General features: G+C 37.9%; 2 protein-coding genes across 3 annotated transcripts; one reads left to right on the top strand and one right to left on the bottom strand.

Moving 5' to 3' along the window:
- The first annotated feature begins 4,727 nt into the window (after window positions 1-4,727).
- Window positions 4,728-8,512, top strand: LOC137825931 (ATP12 protein-like protein). Of its 2 annotated transcripts, none has more exons than XM_090294394.1 (4): window positions 4,728-5,318; window positions 7,025-7,199; window positions 7,749-8,026; window positions 8,159-8,512. In XM_090294394.1, the coding sequence occupies exons 2-4, from the start codon at window positions 7,028-7,030 to the stop codon at window positions 8,264-8,266; spliced, it is 558 nt and encodes a 185-aa protein (XP_090150520.1). In that variant the 5' UTR covers window positions 4,728-5,318; window positions 7,025-7,027; the 3' UTR covers window positions 8,267-8,512. The 2 variants fall into 2 exon arrangements, with proteins under 2 accessions (XP_090150520.1, XP_068487846.2); XM_068631745.2 differs by having other exon boundaries at window positions 4,735-5,304.
- A 1,818-nt stretch (window positions 8,513-10,330) lies between these two features.
- Window positions 10,331-14,790, bottom strand: LOC137827285 (succinate dehydrogenase [ubiquinone] iron-sulfur subunit 2, mitochondrial). The gene is made up of 2 exons (XM_068633569.2): window positions 13,953-14,790; window positions 10,331-10,819 (listed from the first exon to the last, which is right to left on the bottom strand). Exons 1-2 carry the CDS (start codon window positions 14,618-14,620, stop codon window positions 10,648-10,650), a joined length of 840 nt encoding a protein of 279 aa, XP_068489670.1. The 5' UTR covers window positions 14,621-14,790; the 3' UTR covers window positions 10,331-10,647.
- Window positions 14,791-15,665: the final 875 nt, after the last annotated feature.

Raw genomic sequence — 15,665 nt, 5'->3', positions numbered from 1 at the left:
GTGTGGAATCGGAAAAAAGACGTATTGAGATGGAAATTGAGAGTTTAGACGGGGAGGATGACATTGATGCTCTAGAGGACGAGGGAAGGCAGAGAAGGCTGGATCTGCTCAGTCAACTGGGGTTGGTTAATAGAAAGCTAGATTCCATTTATAGGCAAACAACAAGGGTGAATTGGCTAAAGCATGGGGACTCTAACTCCAACTTTTTCCATTCTGCGATTAGATGGAGAAGGTTAAAGAATGAGGTCAAAGGAGTTGTGGTGAACTCTCAGTGGTGTGAGGAACCGGAAGTTGTAAGGAGGGAAGCAAAGTCTCTCTTTGAGAAGAGATTCATGGCTACGCAGGACTTTGGTGTACATTTGGGTTCGGTGGAATTCAGGTCGTTGCCCCTGGAGGTAAGCAGGAATATGGTAGTCAGCTTCACTGAGGAAGAAGTGAAGAATGCCGTATGGGAATGTGGAGGCTCAAAAAGCCCGGCCCCGGACGGGTTCAACTTCAATTTCATTAAGAGTTGTTGGGAAGTGCTTAAGGCGGATGTTATGGCAGCAGTGCAACTTTTTCATACTACTGGTTCTCTTCCGAAAGGTTGCAATGCTTCCTTCATTGCGCTCATCCCCAAAGTAAGAGATCCGTCCTCGCTCGATCAATTCAGACCCATCTCTCTTGTTGGTGTAATATACAAGATTATTACTAAAGTCTTGTCAAGCCATATGAAGAATATTATGTCGTTTATCATTGATGAATGTCAGTCAGCCTTTATTAGTGGAAGAGGATTATTGGACAACGTCATTATGGCCAATGAGATCCTTGAGGATATAAAGAGAAATGGTAAAAGTGGGGTGTGCTTCAAGGTGGATTTTGAAAAGGCATACGACTCGGTGAGATGGAGTTTTTTGTTTGATATGCTACACAGGCTAGGCTTCCATGATAAGTGGATCTCGTGGGTTAAAGGATGCTTGGCTTCATCGTCAGTATCTGTGTTGGTTAATGGGAGCCCTACGGAGGAATTCAAACCTTCTAGGGGGTTGAGACAGGGAGATCCAATGGCTCCATTCCTTTTCTTAGTGGTTGCTGAAGGTTTAGCAGGTTTGGTCAGACAAGCACTGAGAACGAATGTCCTTAGGGGGTTCAAGGTGGGAAGAGATAATGTTGAATGTTGTCTGCTACAGTTCGTAGATGACACTTTTTTTGTGTGAGGATTCCTTTGACAGTATTTTTGCAATTAAGGCTATCCTTCGGTGCTATGAGAATGCATCAGGTCTGAAAGTCAACTTCCATAAGTCCAAGTTGTCCGGTATTAAAGTGGATGGGTTTGCCATGAGCACGTATGCTAAAACTCTGAATTGTAATACGATGAAGCTTCCGTTCCAATATCTGGGGGTTGAGGTGGGTGGTAACCTGAGGAAGATACAGTTCTGGGATCCGGTAGTTAAAAAGGTTGAAGCCAAACTTAGTTCTTGGAAGGGGAGATTTCTTTCAATGGCAGGACGAATCTGTTTGTTGAAATCAGTGTTCACAGCCATCCCTCTGTTCTATCTCTCCATTTTTAAAGCTCCTGTAGCAGTGTACAATAAAATCAGTAGCATTCAGCGGAAGTTCCTATGGGTGTGGGGAAAGCATACTAAGTCGATATCCTGGGTAAGCTGGGATAATGTGTGTAAGCCTCTAGAGTTAGGAGGCTTGGGGGTGAAGGATATGAAGAACTTTAATGTGGCCCTCCTGGCTAAATGGAGATGGAGGCTCATGAGTAGTGAAGGAGGTAAGTGGAAAGAGATTATATCATCTAAATACGGTACAGGAGCAGAAAATACGAACCTGAGGTCGAAGTACCAATCATGGTGGTGGAAGGATCTCACTAAAATATGCGGTGAAGGTGTCGAAGACGGTAGGTTCCAAAAGGCCATTGGGTGGAAAGTAGGTAACAGAGCCAGAGTGAGATTCTGGGAGGATGTGTGGCTTGGGAATGAATGTCTTAGATCGGTTTACCCTAGACTCTTTTCCTTGTCTCTTGATCAAGGTAAAAGGGTGGGGGAGGTAGGAGTATGGGAAGAGACTACCTGGCAGTGGAATCTGAACTGGAGGAGGGGTAGGTTCCAATGGGAGACGGATATGGAGGAAGATCTCTTGTCCAGACTTAGTACGAGCGCTGTGTGGAAGGATTCCCCTGACCAACTACTATGGAAGGGGGACCAGAAGGGTATGTTCTCTGTTAAGTCAGCGTACTCTATGTTGGATAATCACCAATGCTCAGTTGCAAGAGAAGGTGTGTTTAGTCTCCTATGGCAAGCTAAAGCCATGCCCAAGGTACTTACGACAGCCTGGAGAATTCTCATCAATAGAATTCCTAATAGAGTTAATTTGTTGAGAAGAGGTGTGCAGGTGACATCAACTCCTTGTGTTCCTTGCAATCTGTCGGAGGAATCCTCTCAACACCTTTTTCTAGAATGCGGTTTTGCTCAACAAGTGTGGTCTCAGTGTTATATGTGGATTGGTATTCTAGGTGTCCAAAATAAAGATCTCATGAACCACTTTATGAATTTTCATCTAACCCATTTGTCCAGTCAACAGAATCAAGTATGGCTAGGTTTTTGGGCGGCCGTTGTTAGCTGTATTTGGGAGCACAGGAACATAGTGGCGTTTAGACAAGGGGTGCCTGACTCCGATGAGATTTTCCAAAACGCTCAGCTGCAGTCCTGGTTGTGGTTAAAGCACAAAACATCAGATTTCTCGTACGCTTTCTCAGACTGGCTTTTGTATCCAAACCAGTGCCTCCTCTTGGTTCGCTGAGTGGTTGAAGCAAGGGCTGGAACAGGTATGGCGTAATGGCTGAAGTGGGAGAGAGCAGAAGACAAGAATTGCTATGCAGCCTTTGAAGCAGCGGGCACTGATTATGCGTGCGTAGTCGGTGGTCGCCGAAGGTATGCAAAGACCAACATGATCGCCGGTTGATAAAGCGGCGTTCTCCATAGGTCAACATGATCGCCGATTGATGAAGCGGCGTTCTCCATATGTGTGTAGTAGGTGGTCGCCGAAGTTATACAAGGTCAACATGATCGCCGGTCGATGAAACGGCGATATTCATGCGTGCGTAGTCGGTGGTCGTCGAAGTTATGCAAAGGTCAACATGATCGCCGGTCGATGGAAACGGCGATCTCCATGCGTGCGTAGTCGGTGGTCGTCGAAGCTATACAAAGGTCAACAGGATCGCCGGTCGATGAAACGGCGATCTTTATGCGTGTGTAGTCATTGGTCGCCGAAGGTATGCAAAGGTCAACATGATCGCCGATTGATAAAGTGGCGTTCTCCATATGTGCGTAGTCGGTGGTCGCCGAAGTTATACAAGGTCAACATGATCGCCGGTCGATGAAACGACGATCTCCAAGCGTGCGTAGTTGGTGCTCGTCGAAGTTATGTAAAGGTCAACAAGATCGCCGGTCGAGGAAGCGGCGTTCTCCATCTGTGTGTAGTCGGTGGTCGCCGAAGTTATGCAACGTGTATGGGTAATTCGTCGCGTGGCGAGGTGAATAATGAATGCTAACACTGGGAAGCCGCTTTTGGCCACATTTCTGCAATGGTGAGTCAACACAGATGAATAGCAAAAACAAGAGATTGGCTGGTGGACATTGCCCAAACAACACAAACCTCTGACTTATGCAGCTTTGGCCTATGCTCTCTGTTGCTAGGCTATTTAGAATGAGAGGAGGAAGGAGGTGCTGTGGCATGTGGGGATGCCCGATGACATTATTGCTTCTGTGTGTTCTTGTTTTCTTAGTGTCATTAGAGGTACGACGTTGTTTTAATGCTAGCTTTTGCAGCGTTTTTTTTGCAAACAGTTCAACCTCTCTCTTCTATGAGGGTGTTTTATGTAAAAGGGTTGAGATACCCCTTTGTATCTCCTCTAATTTTAATTCCATTCTTTGCTGATAAAAAAATAAATAAAAGGTTTTTACTCTAAATAGAATAAAGGAAATACATTTATATATTACAAATATATATTAATGCGGATGTAATTTATTTTCATCCAAAATTTCTCAATAATTCACAACAATATATTCAATCTATTAAAGTAATAGTTAATTATGTTACATCTTTAACATATTACGTGTAACAACTTATCTACTTCATCATATGTTTTGATAAAAAAAATTGAAATTGAAATTTCATATTCATATTCAATAATCTCTACTATCACAACGTATCACAATGTATTATTTTACAATGTTCAGAGTATAAAATTTGTATTTCAAAATGTACAATTTAAAATACAAATTTTATATTTAGGAATGTGCTTTTGTGATACAAATTTTGTATTTTTATACAATGTTTTGGAATAAAAAACAAAAAACCCACCATAAAGAGTATATTATCAAATTATGCGGGTGCAGGTTGAAAACAAGGAAGGAAGAGTTGAATAATCTCATTGAGATAATTTGTTTCTGTACCATATCAATTTTAATATGCACTCAATCTGTTATTGAAAATGACAAAAATACTCCTTCAAAATGATGAAAGTAATCTTTATCCAGAAATATTCCAGATTTAGATTTTCATAACACATTTTTAAATTTTAAATTTTTTTATTCAAAATACATTTTCAATTTTGTGTTCCAGAACTTTTTGTCCAGAATGTACTTTTTTTTATTTTTGAATTATATGGATTTTCAAATCTAGAATAAAGGTAATTTTGAAAATTTAAAAAACTGATAAAGTGGAGGTTAAAATTGACGTGGTGCAGTAAGAAATTGGGTCTCATTGAATGGACCTTAAGGCCCACCATCCTGGTCTCTCTTGTTTCTTCCCTTCTCACTGAAATCCCACATAACCCTTCCCAGTTCCAACAAGTTAAGGTCGAAGTACTCAGAATCGATTTAGTTTTTTTTTTTCTTTTTTCAAATGGCTCATTCGATGATACGAAAATTCGTAAAACCAGCGAGCTTCAATATCATGGCGGCACTCTCGGCCCCCCTGATTCGGCGGCGGCTGGCGACGGTGGCAGCGGAGGACAAGGAACCTGCGCAGTCGTCATCATCGTCGTTCACATTCTCTTCGGAGGGGGACAAGGTGTACGTGAAGGGGCCATCGGGAAAATGGAAGTCGTCGTCGGTGACGATGCCGATGTCGTTCATGACGGGGTCGATAGTGGGAAAGCGGTTTTACAAGGAGGTGAATACTCGGGGAGCCGATGACGGGAACGGGTGGACGGTGATGCTCGATTACAGAACCCTAAAGACACCTTCAAAGAGACCCCTCAAACTTCCCACTCTTCCTCTTGCCAAAGCCATTGCTGCTGAATGGGAATACCAGGCATGCTCTTCTAGGTGTTTGACTTTTTTAGCCATTTTTTGTCCTTTTCAACCTAAAAAATTGGGTAAAAAATTGGGTAAAACATTGTTTGAATTCCTAAAGGTGTGCAGGGACGTCCCATAGTGTTGCTGAAAGTTATTGAATGTACAATTGGTTAATTGCTCCAATTCAAAATTTGAAAGTTCGTTTGAGTTTATCTAGTTCCAATAATGTAACAATATTTTACAAAATAGGAAAATAATGGTTGAGGAGAATAGGTTTAGATAAACAAAAACTTTTTTATAAACACTTACAGGAGATAAAATTAGAAAATAAGGAAGTAAATTTATCTTAGTTTCTCCCATAAGTTAAAATTAACATATAGTTTAATCTTTTGTACAAATTAAGTCGTCTAAGTTCTCTTACTTTATTATAGGATACGTAGGTTGGTTTTAAGTTATACAAGAAATTTAAATTCATTTCATTTTCTTATTTTACTTTTATATAAGTTTTACAGAAGGATATCCAAACAGAATAAAAAATGTTTTGTTGTATGAGTGTTTGATTTATGTAGAGAGCAAAGGGGAAAGAGGCTTGTTTCTAGTTGGTGTTGTTGTTGTATGTCTTTTTGTGTTTGCATTGTACTCCTTTTTGAGTCTTGAATTGAGTTTTAGTTAACTATTGCTTTACCAAGGGACAATGCAAGTGTTTTTGAAAGTTTCTGTTACGAACCAAGAACACAAATTCTACTGAATAATCTCTGTATTATTGCTTCTGCACTTTACACTCAGAATATCCACAAAAGAAACGATTATTCCTTTCAAAAAACATAACTCCCTTCACTAAACAGGTTGGTCTTTATTTAAAGACCACTAACCGCACAAACCCCTACCTTACAAACCACTAAATGCTACTTTACAAATCACTAACCACTACCTTACCCTTTATACCTTACATTTTTCCTATAATATACCTTCCAAGTCCTATCCTGATTTTGTGTCCTAACAGTTTCTCGGTGGTGACACAGTTAAGTGAGAAATGGATTCTATCATCTAACATGAAACTTCGTTTTGTTCAAATTTTTTATCTGATCGTCTTTTCTGTGTAGGAAGAGAGATAAGTAAGACCTGTTTATTGTCTATAGAGGGAGAAAAAGGGAGTTAGAACAAAATTAGGACCTTGTTGTGAATCTTTTATTACGAAGAGATTCATTTTCATGAAATTTGACTTTATTTTAGGCTATACATTGCACGTTACAACATCAGGAAGGATTGGTCAAGATGCTGTCCATGTTACTTGATCATGACTATCTGTATGAGCTCGTGCAAAGTAGAGGATATAGTTATTTGAATAGTGGATAATTATTAGGCCGATCTGGTGGGTAAACAAAGACAATTTTTTGAAGATTTATATCTAATTTTTTCAATTCAATGTTGGGTTATGGCTTCATTTGTCATAATTTTGCACAACCCTGGATCTGAGGGCCGCCTTTCTCATCATGAAACCAAAGATTCTTTTTCCCTTTAGTTCCCATGAACGCTGTGAATTTTGTTTCATGATTTTTTTAATTGTCCTCCAAAAAGGTTTATAATAATTTAAAGTCACTTGGCGAGGTGATATAGCTCTGCCAGCCTTCCCTTCAAAATACTTTATGTCCGTTTGAAGCTGCATATTCTGTTTATGTTGTTGAGGCTCAGTAGTGTCACTTAAATTAGACTGCTAATGAAGTGATTTATTGCAGCTAATGGATGGCATAAGACCCTTCACAATGCCTCTTATGAGATTTGCTTGCACTGCCCTGGAAAGAGTTCCCCTCACAAGGAACAAAATTATTGAGAATTTGATGAAGAAATTTAATCAAGATTTAGTATTCTGTCGTGCACCTGAGGACAATGAGCTGACAAGCGATGTGCATGGTATGGTATTAGTTTATAACTTGATATATCTTAACATGTCTGATCCCAGTTAATTAAGTTATGATTGCTTGATGTAAATACATGCTTAGATACATCAGAATTTGGTGAGTTGAAGTTGTTATCTTAAAATTATGTTGTAAAATGTTTTTGGCCCTGCTTCTTTAATTGATGGTTTTTGGGGTGGAGATTTGTTTGTTGCAATTATTTTGATTTCACAGCTTAAGCTGGTGCAGTTATAAAGAAAATAGATAACAATGATATTTTACACCTAATATGAACATGAATTTCAAATCCAAATGAAGATTTCTTTTTCATTTTCTCGTTGGGTTGGTATTATTTTTATGATATACTTGTGGCAAGTTGAATTCACATTTCTTTCACCTTTGGAAGCTGTTCAGTGACATTAAGATTATATTTTAGCATTAACCTCCCTGAATGATTATTTTCTTACGTGCAACATTCTTATGAATCAAAGTTATTTATGTCAAGGAGTGTCTCATTGTTTTTTGCGTTAGAGGTGTGGATTCGAATTTGATTCAACCTTTGCAGATCGTCAGGTGGAGAAAATTGATCCATTGCTTCAGTGGGTGGAGACAGAATTTGGCTTTAAGCCTGTTGTTTACTCCAGCTTTTTTGGTGGAAAGCAGGAAGATGGTCTTGTAACGGCTATTGAGAACCTTCTAAAGAAAACAGATGATTGCGAATTGGCAACAATTGATGCTATTGCAGCATCAGCACATTCATTAATTATTGCTATTGGAATGGTGCAAGGGAAATTGCAAATCGAGGAAGCTATTGAACTTATTCGACTTGAAGAAGATTCTCAGGTACGTATTTATATGACTATATCTGTAATATTATAATATGAATCATAAACTTCTCCCTCTCTATAATGTGCTTAAATACTGAAGTACTTGACATGATCTGTGAATTAAAATTTTCTTGATTCTCTGTTTCAGGTGGACAGGTGGGGCCTCGTAGAAGGTGGCCATGATGTGGATATTGCTGATCTAAGAGTGCAGATTTCATCAGCAATTGTATTTCTTAGCTTGTCAAGAAGCGTATAGGTTTTTTAACTTGCTTTCATGTTATGTTACCATTTTAAGAACTAGCTATCAGGCTAGAATAGAATAGGAAACCTGGGGTTGTTGTAATGTCCAGATCTTTCCAGAGGCTATATTCTTAGGTAAGCATAAACTGTTTTTTGGTAGATGAGTGTTATTATGAGTTGAAAACATGGTTTTACAAGGACCTGATTTGTTAACAGATGTATTTGTACAATTGGAATAAATACGTGCAACCTTTTATGATTCTATATTTGTATTGACTTTCATTATTCACCCAGCCTATTTCACTCTGCCTTGTTCTCTTGATCACAAAAATAGCGGTTGAATGAAAATAGAACCTTTGTTACCTCTTTCCGTATTAGTAGAAGAGTCGCTATTGTTCCAAGAGAATGAAACTAACTGGAAATCCTCAGAATACTTTGGAAGAGAATAAGTGGGTTGAGGGATGCAGTCCTTTTGACCCAGAATAGATCGTGCCACTAAGAGCTGAAGATTTATTAAAACTGGAGAAATAACCCTCAAGTTATATTGAATCTAAGATATGATCGAACAAGCTTTTTTACCAATTATGTTTAGAAAAAGAAAGAAGAATAAATTAAGAGTTTTTCATCCAAAGTATCTTGACAGTAATTTTAACTCTCTTGTGCATACCTTAATTTGTAGAAGTTTTTTTTATATATATTCTTAAAATCTATATTTTAACTTGAGTATTATTAGTTTATAAAAAAAAGGTTTTTTTTCCTACTCTGGAAGTACATGTTAAAGTTTTGTCCGACAAAGTCTTAGATTTCATCTTCTTTGGTTATATATGAATACATTTTCAGTAAATTATGTAACGAGTTTGTCTCACCATCTTGCATAAAGATTATGAGTCATCGGTTGCCTTCATCAAATCATGCCCAAAATGATTTTTGGGTTTGGGGATGAAAATCTATTTGTCATCGAATTTAAACGCAGAGGATTCTACTGACCAACAATTGAAATGAATTTGGATTTTTCATGTGGTTATAAAAGCTGAAGAATGCAATTTCTTCAACTAAATTTTGTCTATAACAGTGACTTTAGCTCACTAAAAGTGCCAAGTATACTTGTGCCTTCTAAGGATCTTCCTGACAGCATAGAACACAAAGTGGAGGCTGTTTGGTGATGTCACAGTTACAACATGCGGTGTCGCAGTCATTGTTACATCCTGTAGAAACATCAATTGTCTATCTTGTAAGGATTTAGGAAATGTGCAAATTCTGCAATTGTCCCCCTCAGAATTTGGGCCAAACTATTCCTGATCATTACTAAATTAGCATGGGACAAAGAGGAAGTTTTACCTGTTATAGTCTCATACTGAGATGATTGGATACCCTGAGAAATCCTAAGGATTGCAATGCGAGTGCTACCCTTAACATTAATGTCATGCACAAAAGAAATCATGAAAACCATAAACCAAGCTACTGCCAACGATTTCATGACTGATGGTGATATCTTGGTATGAGATTAGCTCAATGCTAATGTGAAGTTTTTCTCAATATTGTATTATATATGTTATGAGACTAGTTCTCTTATCACTTAAATCATTAAATCTCTTTCACATGTTCATACTTTTTTGATAAGCCGTGATTAGATGTAATGATCATTCTAAAGTTGTGTTAATTGTGAGTACACATTTTCTGATTTTGATTATATTTCTACCATATTTAAACTGAAGACTCCTCATGACAATTCAATGAATCGAGCGGTTCAAATTCAGTGCATTTTTTAGTTTGGTAGTCTCTTATGTAATTTTGGTTTCGATAGGGCAGCCATGGCCGTCCAAATATCCACTCAACTACCATACTCCTAACATAAGAATAAAAATCATGACTTTCGTTTTATACATTTTTGTTTCTGTCAAATCACGATTAGAAACTAATAAAAATTGAAGCAAGGATCAAATTTAACGCAATGCCCTGACGAATCCAACTCCAAGCGCCATATTGATCATCACCTTAACCTCGAATTTAACAAGATTGAAGAGAAGCAAAGGGTTCAAGTTCCCTATACAAGCATAAGTCACCTCAAGAGACAGTCATCTCAAAAGAAACCTTTGGAATTTTTATTTTAGACAAAAGAAACAAGAGTCTCTCCCAATTTACAGTGTTGAAGTATCTTTTAATTGAAATTCCCATGGAGAATAAATATTGCTACAGCCAATTTATGAGACGGAGTTCTGTTTGCTATTAACATTAATTTCAGAAACACAAGTCAATATAAACTAAAAACCCAAGTTTCACAAAAGGGGCTCAGGTTTTATTAAGAATGTATCTAAATCATCCCCAACATTAAAGAAAATACAAAAAACACCAACATATAGGATCAAATGCAAACACCATCATGCTGCTAATAGAATTTTAGGCTTTAGGCTGAAGTGACTTGATATGTGAGATTTGCTTTCCTGGGTTCAACCCCTTTGGACAGGCACGAGCACAGTTCAATATGGTGTGACAACGATAGAGCTTGAATTCGTCATTAATGGCCTCCAATCTCTCTTTAGTGTACTCATCACGACTGTCGCTTATCCACCTGCAAATATCATCACGAACAATATCTCAGCTTTGAATAACCCCCAACTACCAAGGTATCTCTATCTATAACAGCCGATCAAAAAAACTCTATCTATAACAGAGACACTGTGCAGTAGATCATATGCAATGAGTTTAATAAAAATGAAAGTATCTTCTAATGTGGAGATGAACTCATTCTTTCCTAATCCTGATCAAGTGGGATCAACATATGCTCCTCTAATTAACTCACATTATTTACTACAACCGCACCACGACAAATATAACCATACGGACAAGAAAAGAAGTTGAAAGTTAATAATGCCTAATATAAAAGAAAGTTAATGAGGCAAGAAGAACAGCGAGTGTATACATAGTCATACCAAAAGAAGAACAGTGAGTGTATACATAGTCATAATAAGTCCAAAAAATGGTAGTATTTATGGAGGAAAAGATCCGAAGTAAATACTGACTTCCTTCCCTAATTCAGTAAATATCAGTTATGTTGGTTAAAAGAGCCACCCTAAGAATGCAGAGGTATTGCAGTTTCAAAAACAATACAGACATCATTCATTTGTCACATTTTTACTAGAAAAACCATGAAGCAAACCAAAATAAGTCACATACATACACAACAACGGACAGATTCTAATACTTTTAATAGATCCCCAAACATTTAAAATAAAACTTAAAAAGAACCAAACAAATAATAATAAATAAATTTAGTGAAACAGAAACAGGCAAACTATGCCCCATGTCTTGAAGATTCTATTTAGCATAAGTACACCATGAACGCAGCATATTATCCTAATATTAACGTAAGAAAATCAATAAAACATCATGCATATTTCATGGCAGTTGTATTATAATCCTTTCTCAACCCAAGCTTCAAATCAATACAGCAAAAACATGGGGCATAAACCAACTGACAAAAACAACAAAACAAAACACGCATGCTTACATACTCTTAATCAATTTCCTCTCGTGCCCACAATTTCAACCAAGAAATCAATGAAAAAACACATTCATACTCGGTTGCACTCAAATGTTCATGAGAAGGTTAGAGTAAAATAGAAATTTCATAAAGTTTATATACGGTAGTTAAGAGTCAATTTGAATAGACTACACTTCAAGAACGTGTAGGAGGGGAGGAAAAATAAATAAGAGGCTCAGCAAAAGCGCCTCAAATATTTAGAAAGTTCTTGTAATGGAAGAAGTCTAGAATACTCTAGCTTATTTGTATTTCATTTAGCTTACACTAGCATTTGAGTTTCATTTTAGGATAGAGTACAAGAGAAGCTATCTATAAATAGTCTTCTTTTGTAACTTGAAATCACTTTGAATCATATATGCAAATTGCAAGTAGAGTGCTTTGTAATGTAGTTTCTCCTTGTTCAATTCTTAGTCATGGATCTTGTCATGGTGCAATGTGCACCTTTTATGGTTGATCCTCCATCATCTTATTATTAACTTAAAGAAGAGATATCCTTGTCAACTTAATATACCTCAACATTTTGCCTTAGCAAAGTTTCAACAATAGGATTTTACAATTGAAAATGATGAAACTGTCCAGCCACATAGATCCTCAAACCACCACAAAATAAGGAGGTTGAAGATCTAGAGTTTGTTATGGACTTACATGCAAATATGGGCCTAATTGGACTTTTATCTTTGTAAGCCTGATCAAGAAGGCAACTCTAGGATGAAGCAATGTACAAAGCATCTACAAGAAGACATCCAAGTCATCAAAACATTAACTAGAACTTTGGTAAGAACACAAGACTGAGTTTCGACTGACTTCAAAAGAGACTAGTCAACATTCCTTTTGGGTTAAGCTTTAGGTTAAATAAATGTATAAAATAGTTTAGGATTTCATGGGCCATGTATTGGGCCTAGTAGCATAAAATAATTGAGCCAAATATTTGGGCCAAGTAGTGGAAGTCTTGGGCCTTGTATTTGAGCCAAGTAGTGTAGGATTTGGGCCAAGAGTAGAATATAGTTAGAATAAGGTAGCATCAGCCATCTAGGGTTGCATTTGGACTTCCTTAAGCCCAATGTAAACCCTAAAGAGTCCAAGGCAAGGAGAAGACGTCCAAGGGATGCAGCTGCACTTAAAAATCATTTAACATGTGCTTCACATGGAAGAAGACATGGGAAGTGTGACTAGAGACGTGGCACACCCTCATTGGCTCCTCTAGATCTAGGGTTTCGAGTTTTAATTTGAATTTTCTGAATTTGACTCTCTTTTGGGCTGACCCTAGCACTATAAATAAGTGCCTAGAACAATAAAAAAGTGTGCTAGCCTCTTGTAAAATCAGCTTATGAATGCCTAGTGTTGTGGTGCCAAATTCAGCCCAAAACACTTGTCTAAGCTCACTCTCTAGGGTTGTCTTCCTCTTAGACTCTTCCAGAATCTTTCCAAGTGAATTGACCTAACCTTTCACTAGGCTATTTCCCCTTCTCCACTCCAATTCTCTTCAATATCTCCACACTTCCGCAAGCTTCCTCCAATCTATTCCATCCTCAAGCTAGAAATCACACAAGCATGGGGAAGAAGCCATCAGCAAAGCTCTAAAAGCTAAACCAAACAACGACTGAGAAAGATACCCCACCCAGGCAAACAAAATGGCTTTTACGGTATCACAATAAAAAATAAGATAAACACTTGATTTCCAGATTTTCACAAAAACTAGTCTTCCTGTTTTCACGACATCCTCTGTTTCTTGTAACCGACTTCACACAGATGTGGCAAAATATAGCTTCCATTGTTGTCACTGCACAGCTCCAAAAATAATTCCCAAACTCCAATCCAATTAACAAAAACGCACAGAACCCAACAGAACAGCAAATCCCAGTCAGAATAACAATAAAACTCAGTTACAGTTCCTTGCATGCTTTGACTACTATCCTCTAATCAAAATTAGAGTTTCACCTCAAAAACCTAAATTGATTGATTTTTTTTATGTAAGCCTATGAAACTCCAATTCCAAGTGGTACAAAACATATTATTATACCTGTAGTGTTTACTCGATATCGGGCAATAATACCCAACGAAATCTGTTTAATTTCGCAGAATAGTGAAGTGTAACTCAAATTTTGCGGTAAGAAAACACCCAAAAGTAAGGTGAGAAGAAAGAGAGGGGTTTGAGCGTTACCTATTAGCGTGGAGCAAGGCGGCAGGTCCGAGATAAGACTCGGGGTTCCACCAGTAGCTAGGGCAGGATGTGCTACAGCAGGCGCACAGAATGCACTCATACATCCCATCCAGCTTTTCGCGGTCCTTCTTGCTCTGCAGGATCTCCTTCCCTTGCACCGGCGGCGGGTTCTTCCGCTTGAGCCAGGGCTCGATGCTCTTATACTGGTTGTAGAAGTTGGTCATGTCCACGACCAGGTCCTTGATCACGAACATGTGCGGCAACGGCGTTATGGTGGAGGCCGTCGTGGCGGACGGAATCTTAGTGAGACAAGCAAGGCCGTTGCAGCCGTCAATGTTCATCGCACAGGAGCCGCAGATCCCCTCACGGCAGGAGCGGCGGAAGGTGAGGGTGGGGTCGATCTCGTTCTTGATCTTGATGAGCGCGTCCAGGACCATGGGCCCGCACTCCTTCAGGTTGATCTGGTAGTCCTTCAGCTCCGGCTTCGATGGGTTCTCCGGGTTCCACCGGTAGATTTGGAACGTCTTCAGGGAGGTCGTGTCCCGGGCCTTCGGCTCCACCTGCTGGGCCTGGGCCTCCGACGCATGGGCCCGGATGAATGCCAGCTTAAACGCCGGCGAGGAGGGCACCCGCTGCGCCGCTCTCTTCAGCAACCCCGTCGCCGCCATCGAAACGAGAAGGTAGGAGTGAAGTGAATGTAATTGCGTTGTTCCGATTTTATGACCCAAATGCGTTTTTTGTTTCTGCGAGTGTTACTGTTTTGTTGGAAAGGCATATAGGGATGGGTTTCTCGCCCTTATGTATATGTGCTAACTTATGATTTATATGTAAATTAATTAATATCAAATTATCTCACAGAACCTATTTAGACAACAACCTCTATTTTTACTCTTTCTCTTACTTTTTATTTTCTTTTTCTTTTTCTTCCCAACACCTTCTAACTACAAATAAATATTTTGAAAATTATTCAAACTCGATATTACATTTAATGTATGTTTGTGTTCTATAAAATTCTTCCCATTTATTTATTATTACATTTTTAAATATGTATAATTATAATTTTTATTATTTTTTATAATTGTTTTTATAATATTAAATTATCATATTTTTTGTTTTTATTTTTTATAGAAATTATTTAATAAATATTTGGATAAATAGAAATATAATGACAAAAATATTATAGAGTACAGAGAATGAGAATAAAATAAAACCTAGATTTGGTGGATGTGTATAAACTTTGACTAGAGAGACAATGAAAAGTATATTAAAACTAGTATTCATCTAACCTTATACTTTAATAAATATTCTTTCTAACATCCTTTATTATTAATTTTAATTATTAAAATAATATATTTTTCTTTGTTTATGTTTTAACGTTTTTTTATCAAATACAAATGACTGATATTTTTGTAATTTAATAAATGACAAGATTATTTTTTTTCTTAATGCTTTATTTAATTATTCTTGTTCTTTTATTTAGTGAAAAAGCATGCGACAATACAGTAATTTTGTTATGAAGGTGTGGGGAAGTTGACGTTGGCTTTGGAGTGGTGGCAAGAGGGGAAGCATTGATGTGTGTGTTACGTGGGGAATTTGGAGCTGCATTTAATTAGCGTGTAAATGAGGTGCGCGTGTTCACCATGCGCCTGCTATCGTGTTGGCTTACGAAACATTAAAATTAAGGCTACGCTCAGAGCACGTTTCTCCAAATTA

Source organism: Phaseolus vulgaris, chromosome 8 (genome assembly GCF_051622355.1).
Source record: "Phaseolus vulgaris cultivar YP4 chromosome 8, ASM5162235v1, whole genome shotgun sequence".
NCBI classification, from domain to species: domain Eukaryota; kingdom Viridiplantae; phylum Streptophyta; class Magnoliopsida; order Fabales; family Fabaceae; genus Phaseolus; species Phaseolus vulgaris.
The sequence above is the reverse complement of the archived record's forward strand: the minus strand, read 5'-3'. Positions and strand labels throughout refer to the sequence as shown.

What these genes read in the sequence shown, in the direction of transcription:
- LOC137825931 (XM_068631745.2), top strand. Translation starts at nt 4,894, where the DNA reads ATGGCTCATTCGATGATACGAAAATTCGTAAAACCAGCGAGCTTCAAT. An exon ending in GCTGACAAGCGATGTGCATG is followed by an intron (nt 7,200 to 7,748) that starts GTATGGTATTAG and finishes CAACCTTTGCAG; the next exon opens with ATCGTCAGGTGGAGAAAATT. An exon ending in GACTTGAAGAAGATTCTCAG is followed by an intron (nt 8,027 to 8,158) that starts GTACGTATTTAT and finishes TCTCTGTTTCAG; the next exon opens with GTGGACAGGTGGGGCCTCGT.
- LOC137827285 (XM_068633569.2), bottom strand. Translation starts at nt 14,620, where the DNA reads ATGGCGGCGACGGGGTTGCTGAAGAGAGCGGCGCAGCGGGTGCCCTCC. An exon ending in GCCTTGCTCCACGCTAATAG is followed by an intron (nt 10,820 to 13,952) that starts GTAACGCTCAAA and finishes TGATATTTGCAG; the next exon opens with GTGGATAAGCGACAGTCGTG.